The sequence below is a fragment of the Hyla sarda genome, chromosome 3 (genome assembly GCF_029499605.1).
Source record: "Hyla sarda isolate aHylSar1 chromosome 3, aHylSar1.hap1, whole genome shotgun sequence".
NCBI lineage: Eukaryota > Metazoa > Chordata > Amphibia > Anura > Hylidae > Hyla > Hyla sarda.
This window is the reverse complement of record NC_079191.1, coordinates 345,118,927-345,138,241: the sequence shown is the minus strand read 5'-3', so window position 1 is coordinate 345,138,241 and position 19,315 is coordinate 345,118,927. Positions and strand designations below refer to the sequence as shown.

The window sequence follows — 19,315 nt, the reverse complement described above, 5'->3', positions numbered from 1 at the left end:
CACAAGATGAATAAAGCCATGCATTGATTCATCTGAAGGAACGGAGTGCTGCTGATTTATTTTTTTATTTTTTGTTAGATACTGAATTTAAATTCTTTTTACTCTGCTTTATAGTATAGACTTCAGTGACATATTCATTTATGGAGTAAAGTCTTACATTAAATTGTTCTGCTATATTGTTTTTGTTCCTTTTTGGTCATGTTGTCAGAAATAGTTTTAAATGTTTGAACATTATGACAATAGAAGCTGATGTTTTATAACTTGTCACTTTACTGAAGCAGGACAAACTAAGAGGTTGCTGCAGGGTAGCAAAAAGTTTAACAATTGATTTCTTATTTTGTTGCTCATTACAATTTCTTTTTTAAACCAGTGTTTAAAAGAAAAGCTGGTAATACACTAGAAAATCTGGTTCCAAAGTGACGAGAACTCAGATATTCTTTACTATATACTCACTGGTTTTTAGGTTGAATTGCTACTAAACGTTTTGATTCAAAGCCAGAAGTGGATCCAGCAAGAAAGAAAAGTATTAGTCCTTTCTTTATGGTTCTCATTCCTTTTAACCGCTTAATGACCAAGCCCATTTTCACCTCAAGGACCAGGCTAATTTTATTTTAGCGTTTTCGTTTTTTTCTCCTCGCCTTCTAAAATCCATAACTCCTTTATATTTCCATGTACAGACCCATATAAGGGCTTGTTTTTTGCATGACCAGTTGTACTTTGTATTAAAACCTCTCATTTTACCATAAAATGTATGGCGGACCCAAAAAAAAATTTTTTTAGGGAGAAAATTTCTATGAAAACCAAAATGTTGCACATTTTGGAGGGTTTTGTTTTCACACTGTAAACTTTATGGTAAGAATGACATGTGTTCTTTATTCTGTGGGTCAATACGATTAAAATGATACCCATGGCTAGATACTTTTACATTTTTTTCAAGCGGTACAATAATATCAAACTTTTTGTACAAAATCAGTCAGTAATCTAAAATCGCCCTATTTTGACCACCTATAACTTTTTCATTTTTCCGTATATAGGGCGGTATGAGGGCTCATTTCTTGCGCCGTCATCTGTACTTTTTTTAGATACCACATTTGGATATATAAAACTTTTAGATCATTTTTTATAAATTTTTTTTGAATAAAATGTGACAAAAAAGCAGCATTTGTGGACTTTTTAAATTTTTTACGTTTACGCCATTCACCGTACGGGATCATTAACATTATATTTTGATAGTTCGGACATTTTCGCACACGGCGATACTAAATATGTTTATTTAAAAAAAAATACGCTTTTTGGGGGTAAAATGGGAAAAACTGACAATTTTCATTTTATTGGGGGAGGGGATTTTTCACTTTTTTTTTTAAAACTTTTTTATTTTTACATTTTTCAACTTTTTTTTACACTTTTTATGTCCCCATAGGGGACTATCTATAGCAATCGTTTGATTGCTAATACTGTGCAGTGCTATGCATAGGACACAGCACTGCTCAGTATTATCGGTGATCTTCTGCTCGATCGCAGACCAGAGCAGAAGACCCTGGGAGACGGCCGGAGTTAGGTAAGGGGACCTCCGGCTGTCATGCTGGATGATCAGATCCCTGCGGCAGCGCTGCGGGCATTCCGATCATCCAATCAAAATGCTGCAGATGCCGTGATCTGTATTGATCACGGCATCGAAGGGGTTAATGGCGGACATCCGCGCGATCGCTAGCAGCCGGAACCTGCCGTGTATGACGCAAGTACCCTTCCGATGCTCACGGTCATACACAGGACGTAAATGTACGTCCTGGTGCGGGAAGTCCCGCCAAATTTACATCCATGGTCGTTAAGGGGTTAAAGGACATCTGCAGCAAAAAAACACAGAGCCCGGCGTGTCCTCGGGGCACAGAGCCCGGCGTGTCCTCGGGGCACAGAGCCCGGCGTGTCCTCGGGGCACAGAGCCCGGCGTGTCCTCGGGGCACAGAGCCCGGCGTGTCCTCGGGGCACAGAGCCCGGCGTGTCCTCGGGGCACAGAGCCCGGCGTGTCCTCGGGGCACAGAGCCCGGCGTGTCCTCGGGGCACAGAGCCCGGCGTGTCCTTGGTGCACACCCACGATCAGACACTTATCCCCTATCCTGCAGATAGGGGATAAGTGTCTAAGACTGCAGTACTCCCTTTAAATCCTTCTTTTCCTGCTACCTGTCATCACAGGATAATCTGCACATCTCTATACACATAAGATAGTTGCCTGAAATTGGCGCATTTGGCTGACTTTGTTCTCTGTACCATTACAACTTTGTCTACAAAAACCGTATTCAAGTGTTGTGTGATCTCTGCCATTAGATGAAGAAATTTTTAGTGCTAGCATGTGTTTCTCAGCTGAACAACTGCTTTTCATATGAATCAATGTAGAGTTATTAAACAATGGGATCATCTGACATCTTTGGCCTAAGGGTAGTGGAAACAGCACTTTGCCTTGTAATTCTTGTACTATATCAGCTCCCTTTGCCACATACAGTACTTTTGATTATCTCGTGCCTTTATTTCCAGACCAGATAAAAGCGAATCATAACACACTGAGATATCAGCAACACTGCATGAGGTTTGATCCTAGTCTCTGTGTGCCTGATGTAAAGAAATTAATATTAGGGAATTATATTATAAAGCTTTCCTAATATAGGTTAATATTGGGATTACTCACAGACCCTGTCAGCAGAATTCAAGCAAGGTATGGTGTGTGTGTGTGTGTGTGTGTGTGTGTGTGTATATATATATATATATATATATATATATATATATATATATATATATATATATAGGAACTTCTGCACAGGATGGCTCAGGTGTGGTGCGGCGTAACCCCCAGTGTGCCACACTGGATCCACATAAATACTTCCTCCACCAGGAAACAGCACCCATGCTTGAAAAAGGCTTGTCAGCCGAAACGTCGCATTGTATATCTTGATGCAATAAAGACCCTGCAGCTTGCAATTTAAACTGGACCTCGTGTTGGGTGCTGTTTCCTGGTGGAGGAGGTATATAATATGTACAGTGCATAGTAAAAGTATTCGGCCCCCTTGAACTTTTCGACCTTTTGCCACATTTCAGGCTTCAAACATAAAGGTATAAAACTGTAATTTTTTTTGTGAAGCATCAAGAACAAGTGGGACACAATCATGAAGTGGATCACGAAATTCATTGGATATTTCAAACTTTTTTAACAAATATAAAACTGAATAATTGGGCATGCAAAATTATTCAGCCCCCTTAAATTAATACTTTGTAGCGCCACCTTTTGCTGCGATTACAGCTGTAAGTCGCTTGGGGTTTGTCTCTATCAGTTTTGCACATCGAGAGACTGAAATTTTTGCCCATTCCTCCTTGCAAAACAGCTCGAGCTCCGTGAGGTTGGATGGAGAGTGTTTGTGAACAGCAGTTTTCAGTTCTTTCCACAGATTCTCGATTGGATTTAGGTCTGGACTTTGACTTGGCCATTCTAATACCTGGATATGTTTATTTGTGAACCATTCCATTGTAGATTTTGCTTAATGTTTTGGATCATTGTCTTGTTGGAAGACAAATCTCCATCCCAGTCTCAGGTCTTTTGCATACTCCATCAGGTTTTCTTCCAGAATGGTCCTGTATTTGGCTCCATCCATCTTCCCATCAGTTTTAACCATCTTCCCTGTCCCTGCTGAAGAAAAGCAGGCCCAAACCATGATGCTGCCCCCACCATGTTTGACAGTGGGGATGGTGGGTTCAGGGAGATGAGCTGTGTTGCTTTTACGCCAAACGTTGTTGCAAAAAAGTTTGATTTTGGTTTCATCTGACCAGAGCACCTTCTTCCACATGTTTGGTGTGTCTCCCAGGTGGGTTGTGGCAAACTTTAAACAACACTTTTTATGGATATCTTTAAGAAATTGCTTTCTTCTTGCCACTCTTCCATAAAGGCCAGATTTGTGCAGTATACGACTGATTGTTGTACTATGGACAGAGTCTCCCACCTCAGCTGTAGATCTCTGCAGTTCATCCAGAGTGATCATGGGCCTCTTGGCTGCATCTCTGATCAGTCTTCTCCTTGTATGAGCTGAAAGTTTAGAGGGACGGCCAGGTCTTTGTAGATTTGCAGTGGTCTGATACTCCTTGCATTTCAATATTATCGCTTGCACAGTGCTCCTTGGGATGTTTAAAGCTTGGAAAATCTTTTTGTATCCAAATCCGGCTTTAAACTTCTCCTCAACAGTATCTCGGACCTGCCTGGTGTGTTCCTTGTTCTTCATGATGCTCTCTGCTCTTTAAACGGACCTCTGAGACTATCACAGTGCAGGTGCATTTATACGGAGACTTGATTACACACAGGTGGATTCTATTTATCATCATTAGTCATTTAGGTCAACATTGGATCATTCAGAGATCCTCACTGAACTTCTGGAGAGAGTTTGCTTCACTGAAAGTAAAGGGGCGGAATAATTTTGCACGCCCAATTTTTCAGTTTTTTATTTGTTAAAAAAGTTTGAAATATCCAATAAATTTCGTTTCACTTCATGATTGTGTCCCACTTGTTGTTGATTCTTCACCAAAAAATTACAGTTTTATGTCTTTATGTTTGAAGCCTGAAATGTGGCAAAAGGTAGAAAAGTTCAAGGGGGCCGAATACTTTCACTATGCTATGTGTGTGTGTGTGTGTGTGTATATATGTATGTATATATATATATATATATATATATATATATATATATATATGTGTGTGTATATATATATATATACATGATTATTTTAATTATTTTTTTTTGAGGCAAAAATAAATGTGTGGGAACATGGCCGTACCTGTATTAAAGCAGCTTTTAATAAACAGGTGTGGGTTTTTCCTTGATATAAATGCTTGAAGTATTATATATTAAATATTTGTTTTTACTTATTAAATTTATTTTAGATAATATCAGTTACTTATTCTGAAAAGCTATGGGCTATGGGTTAGACAGCTGGCAAGTGAAGCATATAGCCCTGAGATGCCAACAAATAAGTGCTGTGCAAATATCAAGAACAAGTGACACTAACAACAATATCCGTTTCAAACATAGTGCTACTGTATCCTGGACTTTCTCATACATATATAGATAACTGAGTGCATGCCACATTTACTGTAATACCTACAAAGCTATAAGAGTGCTATATTTGGGGGGTAAACCCAAAAGAAAAAGGAGCTACTCAAAGTATGTTTAAAAATATAATCTTTATTTCACAACATTTTAAAAACACACAGTGCAATTTAAAAAGGAGGAATACGTCACAGACAGGCGGCATACCTGGGACATTAAACAATAAATGTGCAAAGGATGCGAACACATATATAACTGCTGAATCACATAGTTGCAGATGAGAGCAGACTACTAATAGTGGTATGTTTAGAGAATATATCTAAATTGCAAGTGCAAACAGGATAAAGCCTAAACAACGGCCATATGGCATTGACATATATAGACATATACGTACTGCAGTATATATGGAAGGTACTACAGGTTCCAGGATTCCGCCACCTCTACACGTGTTTCGGTCTGCTGACCTTCATCCGGGGGTGACGGCATCCATGAAATTGTGGGTATTTATGTGCCCAAGGACCAATCAGGACTGAGCGTAATAATAGTTGTAATAATGAAGGTGCCTTACCCGGTCCACATATTGGCGCACATTCCCTGCATAATCTCCGGCATTCACGCTGCGGCATAGCACGTCATGTGACGGGCACGTGACAACAGTCACGTGACCGTACACATAGAGACGCGCCGCCGCGCGCACGGAGGCACAGAGAGGCAGGGTGCAGAGAGGATGGGCATACCATTAGAATAGTGACATCTGGTGGACAAATGAGATATTATAGTATACCTGAGCGCATTAGATTACATCAAGATGGTAACACCTAGAGGACAATATAATGTATTGCATAATTGTATTCAGAAGAAAGCACATATCTAATGATGTGCAAAGTAAGATGCAGATTATCTGGCACTACATTCAAATAGATCTGTTTGTGTAACCGCCTACGATCTTTTGGCAGGAGTGATGCAGTTCAGGTGGTGCTCTATCCTAGATAGCACAAGTTGCTTCCATGCAATGCTTCCAAGAAAGAAAATAAGGATGGCACTCACCAGGCTTCTGCTGTAAAACATTGCTTTTATTTGTGATGCTGTACAAAGTTCATAGTGCAACTAGATCCGCAGCGGGCGGTGATGCCGGGACCTCTCCCCTGGACTGTGCAACAGCTATTTCGTAGCTTAGAGCTACTTTATCAGACCACGCCTCCTGGCCACGTCAGTGCCGGTTATGCACCTGTTGAACCTGACGTCACCAGGTAGGCATGTTATACAAGAAAAGTGCTAGTGACTTTAAAATGTTCAAAAACATACCAAAATGCAATGTAGTTACTTCTGATCTTGTTCTATGCATATTACATCCTAAAAATACTCCTAAATCCAGCTTGTCATTCAAACCAAGGTTACCTTGCGCATTTGTGCGAAGGATCCATTTAGCTTCAGTACGGAGCAGGATTTTCTTCCTGTCCGTCCCTGGTTTGAATGGGATACTTTGAAAGCCAAAGCACTTCATTGCTGACAGATTCCCTTCGAGAATCTCATTAAAGTGTTGCATAACTCTAGGGGAGCCTTTTTCAGATTTCAGGGAATATATGTGTTCCCTAAAACGTGTATGCATGGGTCGGGTGGTATTACCCACATAGAACCGACCACAATCACATGTTAATGCATAAATAACGAAATCTGTACGGCAGCATATGAAGTCCTTGATCTATATGAGATGTCCTCCGATGTTATAACTTTTCCTTTGTATTAAATTGCTACACCAATTGCAGCCTTTACATTGGAAGTTCCCTGTCGGGGTCGCACTATTCAACCAATTAGATTTCTTCGTATGTAATCGGCTACGGGTTATCATGTCTCCTATATTGGGAACCTGTTATGAGAGGCTTTTTTTGTGTAAATTGACCTAATACCAGTTCTTTTTGTATTGCACTTTTTAGTTGATTCGCCATCGGGCTAAACTTGAACGCAAAACAAAAACGCTGGTCACTACTATCCTTCTGAATTTTATTTTTATTTTTGCTAGCTGAACTATCTAACATCCTAGATCGATTTGCCCTATTGGCTTTATTGTAGGCTTTTTCCAAGACTTGACTCGGGTAACCGCGATCTAATAGGTGCTCAAATAGATCACTAGCCTGGATTTCAAAATTTTCCTGTGAGCTATTAATCCTTTTTAATCTAAGGAATTGACTGTAGGGTACGGATGCCTTTGCATGGGATGAATGGTAGCTGTTGTGGTGCAGCAGGGAATTGCCTGCTGTGGGCTTTCTATAGCCCTCAGTGTGCAGCACGCCATCCCGCACCACAACCTTAACATCCAGGAATTCAAGCTCCTCTGGGCTAGTCTTGTGTGTACATTTAAGGTTCATGTCATTGATGGAATTGATATAATCCACAAATTCCGTGAATTCCGCTTCTGATCCTGTCCAAACAATTAAAACGTGATCAACAAATCTGACGTAATTTTTAATATGTTTCAAAAACCTGTTCTCAACAGAAAAAATTAATTTTTGTTCCAGAGCAGCTACATAAATGTTAGCTAGAGAGCAAGCTACTGGCGTACCCATAGCCACTCCGCTCTTTTGGCTATACCAAACATCATTAAACTGAAAAAAGTTGTTGGACAGGATCGGAAGCAAAATATCACAGATAAAGGTAATAAATGTTTGACTTTTATCAGTTTTCTGAAGCAGTTTGCGTACACAATTTATGGCCATTTCTTGTTTAATACTTGTGAATAAGCTCTCAATATCGAGGGAAGCCAACATCCATCCCTCGTGCCAGTTAATTTCATTCACTATGCTTCAAAACTCATTAGAATCTTTGACCATTGTCGGTATTTCTTTCAGGAGGGGGCGCAATAGCCAGTCTGCATACTGAGAGACTGGTTCAGTTAGAAACCCCACCCCGGAGACAATAGGTCTCCCTGGTGGGGCCTCTAACGTTTTTTGGACCTTTTGGTACAAAGTACCAACATGGATAGCTGGGGTTGGTGGGAAGCAGTTTGGTGGCTATGCCATGGGGGATGGTTCCAATTTCTACATATTTTCTAAGGAGGGTTTGTAATTTTGATGTTAATCTAGGAATGGGATTCTCTTTTAATAATTCATAATTATTTTCATCGGATAACTGGCGCTCTGCCTCTTGGAGGCAATATTGTTCTGTCATTAGGACAACATTACGTCCTTTGTCCGATTTTTTTTTTTTTAAATAATTACTCCTTTTAGATTTTTTTTTAAAAAAACTTTTTTTTTATATATCAACTGGCTCCAGAAAGTTAAGCAGATTTGTAAATTACTTCTATTAAAAAATCTTAATCCTTTCAGTACTTATGAGCTGCTGAAGTTAAGGTTGTTTTTTTCTGTCTAAGTGCTCTCTGATGACACCTGTCTCAGGAACCGCCCAGTTTAGAAGCAAATCTAATAGCAAACCTCTTCTTAACTGGGTGGTTCCAGAGACAGGTGTCATCAGAGAGCACTTAGACAGAAAAGAACAATCTTAACTTCAAAAGCTCATAAGTACTGAAAGGATTAAGATTTTTTAATAGAAGTAATTTACAAATCTGTTTAACTTTCTGGAGCCAGTTGATATATAAAAAAAAGTTTTTTCCTGGATAACCCCTTTAACCTTTCCAGTGCCTGTTTTTGCTTTTTAGTGAAATTGGAACCATCAATGGGATATCTCAATGCTTTTACATCTTCCAGAACTTTGTGATGAAATAAATTTAGATTAATGCCGGGGCTACCTGCGGATTTTATTTGAACTTCACCCCCCCTGTAAACACACAATGCGTTTTTTCTTTCATATGCATTTTACTTATATCTCCTCCTAACAATTCTAACCGTGTTGTCAAGCAGTCAATTTTCTGTTAGATTTTGGTTGCCAGAGATAATTGGCCTACCTGGTGGTTGAATCTGGTTCTTGTGCACCTTGGGCAGTAAATACAAAGTTGGTATCACTGGATGTAATACTTGTAATGCATCAGCCAAATCTTTAGTAATGATAGATGAAGATTTTGCAGTGTTTAATATCTCTTGTAGGCTGGATTGGAAAGTGGAAAGTGGATTAAATGTTAATTTAATGTCACGTAACTGATGGTAGGCTTCTGTTTCGTACATTTTCTTGGGCCAAACAACTATGTTTCCGCCTTTGTCACATGACGTGCCTGTCACATGACGGGCTATGCCACGGCGCGAACGCCGGAGATGATGCAGGGAATGTGCGCCGATATGTGGACCGGGTAAGGCGCCTATATTATTACAACTTCCACTTGCCCTCAGTCGAGATTGGTCCTTGGGCAGATAAATACCCACAATTTTCTCCTGGGACCTGTATTATATACTGCGGTACGTATATGTCTATATGTCAATGCCATATGGCTGTTGTTTAGGCTTTATCCTGTTTGCACTTCAGATATATTCTCTAAACATACCACTATTAGTAGTCTGTTCTCATCTGCAACTATGTGATTCAGCAGTTATATATGTGTTCGCATCCTTTGCACATTTATTGTTTAATGTCCCAGATATGCCGCCTGTCTGTGCCGTATTCCTCCTTTTTAAATTGCACTGTGTGTTTTTAAATGTTGTGAAATAAAGATTATATTTTTATTTTTTCACATACTTTGAGTAGCTCCTTTTTCTTTTGGGTTTATCATTATTTGGAGTCTATTATAAGGCGTATCCGCACACCTGGTAAGGGTTTTTTGGCATATACAGAATTATTTGGTATATCAATACCCAATAGAGGGCAGTACCTTACACGATCACTACCTATTGATTTGTTATACCCTACATGATAGTGCTGTATACATGTTTTTGTTTGTATATTTGGGGGGTGTAAAGATTTTCCATTTTTACATATATAATATACATACTTATTATTCTCCCCTTTTGATCTAGCAAAATCTGTGCTTCTTTTAAAATACTGTGTGGCTTGGACAGCTACAGTAATACAGTAGATTTTGCTAGTCACCATGTATGCTTTATTTTCCCTGTGCAGGTACTGCAGGAAATTGAACACTTACTGATGGTATCCTCTACAGTTTACTTACTTGCAGTCCCAGCATCAGGATGCCCTGTGGTTAGCTTATTGAAAAAAGGTTCTTTAAAGGGGTAGTCCAGTGGTGAAAAACGTATCCCCCATCCTAAGGATAGGGGATAAGTTTCACATCGCGGGGGGGGGGGGGTCCGGCCGCTGGCGCCCCCTGCGATCTCCTGTACGGGGCCCCGGCTCGCTGGCCAGATAGCGCGTGTTGACCACTGCATGAATCTATGGCAGAGTCTGAGATTGCCGCAGGCAGCGCTCTGGCTCTGCCATAGAGTTGTATTGAGGGGGCGTGTCAGATGCCGCTTCGTGCGGAGGTTAACACACCCCCTTCCCTGCGGGCTGTCGGGCCCCATGCAGGAGATCGCAGGGGGCCCCAGCGGTCGGATAAGGATAGGGGATACGTTTTTCACCACTGGATATCTCATTTAACGAACAGGGATTGTCCATAACAACACTTTTTAAAGCTTTGACTATTAAACATACTGTATAAGAAGCTGCATTTGCACCCACTCATTTTGTTCAGCTTATGTGAGTCTGAATTCCTGGCATTATATTTATTTATCATAAATATTCTGTCTATATAGGAAAACTTTTAAAACTTCTGAAGCTGCAGTGTATAGATTTTGGAAATACAGATTCAAAGCCAACATAATGTTTAAACAATGCTGGATCTGTTGCTGCAAGTCTATTTGACAATCTATTTCATTTATATGTACTTGGCAAGCTAATAAAAAACACTAAGTGCAAGGCAAATATTAGCGTGCCGTCATTGCATTTATTGGGGTATTAACGCTAAAAACATCTATGGTATATTGCTGTGCTAGCTTAGTGGCAATCTTTCCGATTGCTTGCAGTTAAGAAGAAAATATGCATATCCCGAGACTAAGTTACCATTATGGCATCTTGACCTTTAAGGGTTTATTCCCACGTACAGTATTCTGCACAGACTTGATGCGCAGGATTTTCTGCTGCAAATTTCAATGTAAACTAAATGACTGAACACAGCTTCAAATCCTGCGCATCAAATCTGCGCAGAATACTGTAAGTGATTCTGGCTCCGTAGAGATAGTTAGAGCATGCTCTGTACCAGAACCACTGTCCAGACTACTTATTCAGTGGGAGATTCCTTAGTCAGGAATAGCAGAAGATCACCACAACATAGTGATCAAAGAAAAGATGCTCCAGAATTGCTATTTTATGTGGAATACATGTACACAAAGCCTACCTGTCGGATTTTTCAGGATAAGCTGCCCTGTTTATTTACATGAGGAGCAGCACTATATCTGGCCATTATATAACTTGGATATAGCATTTTAGCAGATTTCTGCTCTGCAGTCATCATTATTTTTCAGTTCTCTCAGAGCTGGTGGGTGTCTTCCATACACTGCACAGACAGAGGAGAAGATCCTGTCCTTCTATTTTTAAGTAATAACAGGTCCTCTTTAGCATTTGATTTGCAGTGTGTGTGTGAGAGAGATGCAGACTACTTTCCCTAACATTAGGAGGCAATCTATCCTGGACACCATTTTTCTGTGCGAGAGACCTTCCTTTGCTGCATTGGCACAGAGAGGGGAAGGTAACTGTGAGTGACTATTGACATGTAACTGTTTGTAACCTTGTATTATATTAACTCCTAAATTCTCTTCATATGTTATCTACAGGATGGAGGTGGAAACCATCACAAAGTATCAGTCTCTCCAGTAGTTCATGTCCGAGGGCTCTGTGAGTCTGTGGTGGAAGCTGACCTGGTGGAGGCGCTTTCTAAATTTGGCACAATATGGTAGGCTTTATATTCATCCATATATATATATATATATATATATATATATATCTATCTCAATGACATTTATAAAAGTGTTTACCCGTTTTTTTTCTTATATTTGTCGCTAAAAAGTCGCAGTTGCAGACCTTTTTCTTTGCGACAATCCTTCTTCATAGCGAGAAAAGCAAAAATAATGATTTCAGCTTTTGTAAGCAACTTTCACAAATCAGCTTACGGAAGTTAGAGATTTATAAAATGCGAATGTTGCTAAAAAGTCGCAATAAAGTAAAAGTTTGCTTACATTTACTCTAGGAAAATCCTGGCTTACTAAAATACCTCACCTACTTTTGCTTACCTGTGGCATATTTCAAGATTTTGCTTACGCGCGACAATTTTATTAAGGCAGTGCAACATAATAATAAATTTGTCGCACGTAAGCAAAACGGCAGTCGAAAAAACTTGGTACAAACGTTACTAATATGTCAACTACAAAGATAGGATAGGTAATTTAACCCATTTGCGAGGGTCAGGGTTTTTCGTTTAAAGGGGTACTCACGTGATGTCACATCCCGCTCCCTTAACCACTTAAGGACGCAGGGCGTACAGGTACGCCCCTGTTCCTGAGTCCTTAAGGACTCAGGGCATACCTGTACGTTCTGTGTCCCACTAACAGGGTTTAAACCATTCTCACAAGCGGAGAAGGGGTTAAACCCCGTGGGTTCCGGTTGCTACGGGCAGCCAGGACCCACAGCTAATGATGGGCACCGCAGATTGGGCCGATGCCCGGTATCTAAACTGAAAATAAAACTATCCCAGTAGCTCAGCAGAGCTGATCGGGACTATAGCAACAGAATCGCGATGTCCTGGTCAGCTTACTGGACGATGGGAGGGTCCTCACCTGCCTCCTCGTCGTCCAATCGGCGATCTACTGCTCCATGCCTGCGCAGCAGAGCACCGGAAACACTGATCAATGCTATGCTATGGCATAGCATTGAACAGTGTATGCAATCAAAAGATTGCATGGTATAGGGCTAAAAAAAAATTAAGAAAAAAAGTAAAAGAGAATAAATGGGGATAAGCCCTCTCCTAATAAAAGTTTGAATCACCCCTTTATAAAATAATAATAAATGTAAAATCATATGGTACCGCCACATACGTAAATGTTCAAACTATTAACCCCTTAATGACCAAGGATGTAAATTTACGTCCTGGTGCTGCAGTACTTAGCGCACCAGGACGTATATTTACGTCCTGTACATGACCGCAAGCATCGGAGCGATGCTCGGATCATGCACGTCTGGTCCCGGCTGCTGATCGCAGCCAGGGACCCGCCGGTAATGGCTGACATCCGCGATTGCACGTATGTCCGCCATTAACCCTTCAGATGCCGTGATCAATACAGATCATGGCATCTGTGGGAGTGCGGTCATAAATATGGATGTTCAGATCGCACGCAGCGCTGCCGCAGCGATTAAATCATCCAGAATGGCGCACAGAGGTCCCCTTACCTGCCTCCACCTCCTTCCATGGGTCTTCTGCTCTGGTCTGAGATCGAGCAGACCAGAACAGAAGACAGCCGATAATACTGATCAGTGCTATGCCCTATGCATTGCACTGAACAGTATTAGCAATCAAGGGATTGCTATAAATAGTCCCCTATGGGGACTGTTAAAGTGTAAAAATTTTGAAAAATCCCCTCCCCCAATAAAAATTTAAAATGTCCTTTTTCCCCATTTTACCCCCATAAAGTGTAAAAAAAAAAATGTATACACATATTTGGTATCGCCATGTGCATAAATGTTAAAACTATTAAAATATAATGTTATTGATCCCGTACCGTGAACGATGTGAACGTAAAGAAAAAAAAGTGCAAAATTGTCACATTTTATTAAAAACATTTTTTTAATAAAAGTTTTATATACACAAATGTGGTATCAATAAAAAGTACAAATCATGGCGCAAAAAATTTGCCCTCATACCGCCGCTTATAGGTCATCAAAATAGAGGGATTTTAAACATACTAATTTGGTTAAAAAGTTAGCAATTTTTTTAAAGCGCAACAATAATAGAAAAGTATGTAATCATGGGTATCATTTTAATTGTGAATTCGGGTAGAAAAACAGACATAGATCATTTTAATTGTATTGACCCACAAAATTAAGAACACATGTCATTTTTACCGTAAATTGTATGGCGTGAAAACGAAAACTTTCAAAATGTGCAAAATTGCGGTCCTTTTAATTTCCCCACACACATAGTATTTATTTTGGTTGTGCCATACATTATATGGTAAAATGAGTGATGTCATAATGCAGGACAACTGGTCGCGCAAAAAACAAGCCCCAAATTTATAGAAGACGAGGAGGAAAAAGCGAAAATTTTAAATTAAATTGGCCTGGTCCTTAAGAGTAAAATGGGCATGGTCCTTAAGGGGTTAAAATATAAGGTTAGCTAAACCGCATGGTCGATGGCGTACACGTAAAAAAAAAATACCAAAGTCCAAAATTGTGAATTTTTGGTCACTTCATATACCATAAAAATATTAATAAAAAGCGATCAAAAAGTCCCATCATAACAAAAATGGTACCGATAAAAACTACAGACCACGGAGCAAAAAATAAGCCCTCATATAGCCCCATACCCGTAAAAATAAAAAAAGTTATAGGGGTCAGAAGATGGCAATTTTAAACATACAAATTTCGGTGCATGTAGTTTAAAAAAAAAACTGTAAAGTAGTAAAATAAATAAAACCTACATAAAGTTGGTATCCCTGTAACCATATGGACCTACAGAATAAAGATAATGGCCCTGATTTACTAAGAGTGGAGTGTTTATTCTGGAGTGATTTCAATATCACTGGTCTTTTTTTTCAAACTTATTTACTTTTCTGTCGCACATTTATTTTAATTTTTTTTTGTGTCGCACAGTTTTTTGTGTCGCACTGGTCAATTGTGTCGCACAAACTCCGAACTAAAGAAATTAGTTGCATGAGTCAAAATGGTTTAGACTTATTTGTTTACAAATGTTTTCATGAATCAAAAGTATTCATGTGTTATAATTTTTCAAACATTACAACAATTATCCTTGTTTATCAGCTTGGGGGGTTAAATTGATTTAAACCTAATATTGCAATTGTGTTAAAAAGAAAAAAAATATGTAACATTAACTATCACAAAAGCATTGAATATTTTATTCATAAAAGTGTTTAGTACAAAATGTTTTCAGGTTATAAAACAAGTTACTTTCACACAAAACACAATGGCAAACAGTCCCTTGTTAGAAATCACTCCATTTTTTGAATTTCACTCAATCTCTTGGCTGTCGGTTATTGTGTGAGGCAAACTCACACTTTTTCTCAAGTGATTTTGGAAGTACTCTGAGTATTTTTAGTTTTTTGTCGGTAACACGCCAATTTTTACATAAAACATGCCCATTTCAGAGAGAAAACACTCCGAGTGGTTTCTAAAGTGTCGGTTGTGCTGCGTAAAATTTGGTCGCATTAATAGTCGCACAGACGTTAAGACTAAAATTTAGGAGCTAGAAACGAGAAAAAGAGTCGGTTGGACTTAAGTAAATAAGGGCCAATTTTTACTGAAAAGTGCACTGCGTAGAAACTGAAGCCCTTAAAATTAGCAAATGGCATATTTTTTTTTTCATTTCACCCCACAAATAATTTTTGGGGGTTTCGCCGCAGATTACGTTATAAAATAAGTAATGTGTTACAAAGTACAATTGGTGACACAAAAAAAAGCCCTTACATGGGTCTGTAGGTGCAAAATTTTATGCGTTATGATTTTTAGAAGATAAGGAGGATAAAACAAAAGTGCAAAAACGAAGATTGTTTTGAGTCCCTAAGGTGAAAATGGGCTGAGTCCTTATGGGGTTAATACAATTCTGGTGCAGTCCAATAGGACAGGAGTGAGTTTAGAGATACTCAGGGTACATTCACTTCAAAAAGGCTGTTTCTGACACAAAAACTTTGTTGTTTTCCACAACAAATAATAGTGCAGTATCACTGCTCAAAACTCCCTCTAAGTCAGTGTGATACAAGAGCAAAAGACGGTCTTGGAGGCGCTGCTCAAAGAATGGTCACAAAAGGTAAGGACACAAGCCAGCACAGGACAATCTTATTTTATTTGTGGCATAGCGGACAACGCGTTTCGGCATGAGTGCCTTCTTCAGGTCAAAATATACAGCGCTATAGAAATAGATATAGCATTGTACAACTACCTAGTAGGATATATAGTGACACATATAAAAAATATAATTATCCAATTCAAATTAAAATTTGCTCCAATTACGGATAAAATTGTGTAAGTTGCTCAGTTATGCATATAAATAAATAGAGAATAAAACAATGTTTATAAAAGTTAGGTGATATGTTGTAAAGATGGTGAATAGTACATGTAGGCTCATATATTAGAGGGTTTATGTTCATAATGGGAGTTGCATCATTGTTAGTATAATGCTGATTTACAGGTAATATAGACAAGAACCGTGGTGTACAGTTAATAGGTAAAATGCTGGTTGTGGATTACAGATTGTGTGGACGGAGGCTGCATAGTACACGTAGATAGCTAATTGTAATCTACTCTGGTGTACATAGCTAATTATAATATACTCTGGTGGAGTTCTAACAGTATTGTTGTATACACTATCTAGATAGTGAAGAATACTATGTATAGCCACAGAAAGGATGTCAGTTACAATAAAATGCCCAGAGGTTATGGTGGTGTAGTGTGCAGGGTTTGTCATCAGTGGGTCAGAGCTAAGGACCTGTGCAATGTTTGGTAAAGGATAATGGACAACTGGACATAGCTGGAAGTATAAGTAAGGAGTGGTAAGTTTGACACTATATCTCCTAGCTGTCCATTATCCTATATATTTGGACCTGAAGAAGGCTCTCGTGCCAAAACGCATCATCTGCTTTGCCACAAATAAGATAAGATTGTCCTGTGCTGGCTTGTGTCCTTACCTTTTGTGACCATCCTTTGAGCAGCGCCTCCCAGACCGTCTTTTGCTCTTGTATCACACAATACTCTGCTGGTTTCCTTACAGAGTCCAGAACCGGTCCGAGTGCAGCAGCCCAAACTACATCCACTCCTATATACGCCTACAGCCACCTGTGAACCGCGACTCCCACGAGCCGCGTCTCATAGTGTCATCACCCCACAGGGGAGTATATCACTAAGGTGTGGTGGAGGGTTCACACCAAGTTGATATACATTTCAAGGGAGCGCCCTCTGTTTTTTCCTTTTTATCTTTCCCGATATCCTCTAAATCAATGGCATCTTCAGAGCTCTAACAGAGGGCTAATACAAAGAGTAACCAGTGCATCCAAGCCAAGCGTTACAAGTTTGGCCCAAAGCAGCAAGTTATGGGCTGTGTTCCTGTAAGTGCCAGACAATGTATAGACAGGCTTTTTATCATGAAATATAAAGCAGAATTTGTAATTGATGATGAAATTAACTATTTCAGAATAAATGGACTAGAATCCCTTATGTACTGTATATAAACACAGTAGTCTCTGATCAAAGAAAAAATGTCAGGGTCAATCTTTGCCACCTTTTAAAAGATGGATAATTATAACCCAGGGAACGTGATACTAGGGCCTGATACATTGCAACTAAGACTGTATAACTGGCTGCTAGCTCGAAGCAGAATATTTTAAGTAATGTGACAAGTTCTAGTAGGTGCTGCATGTAGGTCTGAACTTTAGACTAAGCTTTTATTCAAGGATACATGAGCAAGAAATAATATATTAGATGAGAAAAGAAATCCCTTTTGAACAGGAATATATCAAGGGATTCATACAGGTTTTTTGCAGTGAAAAGGGGCAAAAAAGTTGCACAAGCGTTGCGTGTGACTTTTTTTTTTTTTTTTTTTTTACCCTTTTCGACACAGATTCAAAGCATATTACTAAGCTATCACTGTAGACCAGTGTTTCCCAACCAGGGTGCCTCCAGGTGTTGCAAAACTACAACTCCCAGCTGTACATGTGCAATATCTGGAGGCATACTGGTTGGGAAACACTGCTGTAGACAGTCAAATCTGTCTTTGCAGATGCAGTGGTCAGGAATTTATCATTGCAACTTGTTGAAAAAATAAAATAAAATAAAAAGTTGCACAAAAAGTGGCAAACCCTTCCAAAACACCGCAAATGTACACCAGCCCAGACCTGGCTTACAAAACTGCCTTTTGAACATCATATTTTGGTGCAGTGGGTTAAAAAGTTGCACAAAAAGATGCAAAGGGATGAGCTAAAGTAAAAAATAAACATGTACCATCCTATATTTATCGCATGCCCTACACTATTTAACACATTTGGTGCATGTATACCTTTCCAACATTAAACATTGCAAATTAAGGTGTAAAAAAACTTCACCTATGTGGTACATAACTACAACTCCCAGCATGCCCTGACAGTGAGGACATGATGGGAGTTGTAGTTTTGCAACAGCTGGAGAGTCATGGGTTGGAAATTGCTGTCCTAACATGTGTCTGTCTTTATGGTGCACAACTAGAACTCCCATCATGCCCTGAGTTTTGAAGCATGTGAATTGGCCTTTCCCTCAAAAAAAAAAAAATAATAATTAGATTTTTTTTTCCTATTTTACAAAAAAAAATTATGTAACACAATGAAATAAATAAACCTATTTGGTATCGCCCATTGCCAAAATGTCCGAACTATTAAAATAAAATGTTAATGATCCAGTGCGGTGAATGGCATAAACGTAAACATAGATATACATTGCATACCCTTCGTATGGGAGACAGTGACAGGAATGGTTGTTGTGGATCCCTGTTTTTTCCTAAAGGTACCTGTTGCATGTGGATACCAGCTTTCTGGAAGCGCATATATCATATAGGGAAAGCTGAGTGAGAGATGGGATTTTGATGGGTTGAAAGGCAGGTTGGTAGTGGGGATGCTTCCTGAGCCACTCTAGATTTTCAGACTAGCCCACATCAGCACTGGTAGGTGAGAGTCAGTCTGCAAGTGAGGCTGTGGGGAATCTAAACCACTGAGGAATTTGATTCTGAGGTTTGCAGCCTCAAAAAGGAGACACTTTGACCTGTGTGAATAACTCATTTGTTGTTTACTTTATGTGGCTGGTACTAAGTCACTTGTATAGATATGGAAGTGTTCTGTATAGTTAGCCCTGGAGAAGCAGCATTTCTTTTGTTTATGCCTAAGTGTGAGGGCTGTATTGGTTTTGTTGCTGAAAAATAAAAACAGGAGAAGCCATGTTTAAACAGTTCTGTGTCTCTGTATCTGACTTTAATTTAGCCACTGCTACTTACGTCCTCCTCCTACACTTCCTACTGCTTCCATAAAACACAGGACTACACATCTTAATTTGCTGTTAATACAACATCTAGTATGAAGTAAGATAACAGCATAGATGCTCCCCTGTGTTTATTGCCCCCC

At 39.4% G+C, this 19,315-nt stretch overlaps 1 protein-coding gene across 2 annotated transcripts in view; it reads left to right on the top strand.

Annotated features, from left to right (window-relative positions):
• The window catches only part of HNRNPLL (heterogeneous nuclear ribonucleoprotein L like), a 253,232-nt gene that overhangs the window by 168,041 nt on the left and 65,876 nt on the right, over positions 1–19,315 (top strand). For both annotated transcript variants that reach the window (XM_056567440.1, XM_056567442.1), the window contains exon 2: positions 11,786–11,904. In XM_056567440.1, the coding sequence (XP_056423415.1) occupies positions 11,786–11,904 (119 nt within the window). The remainder of the gene's footprint in view (positions 1–11,785; positions 11,905–19,315) is intronic.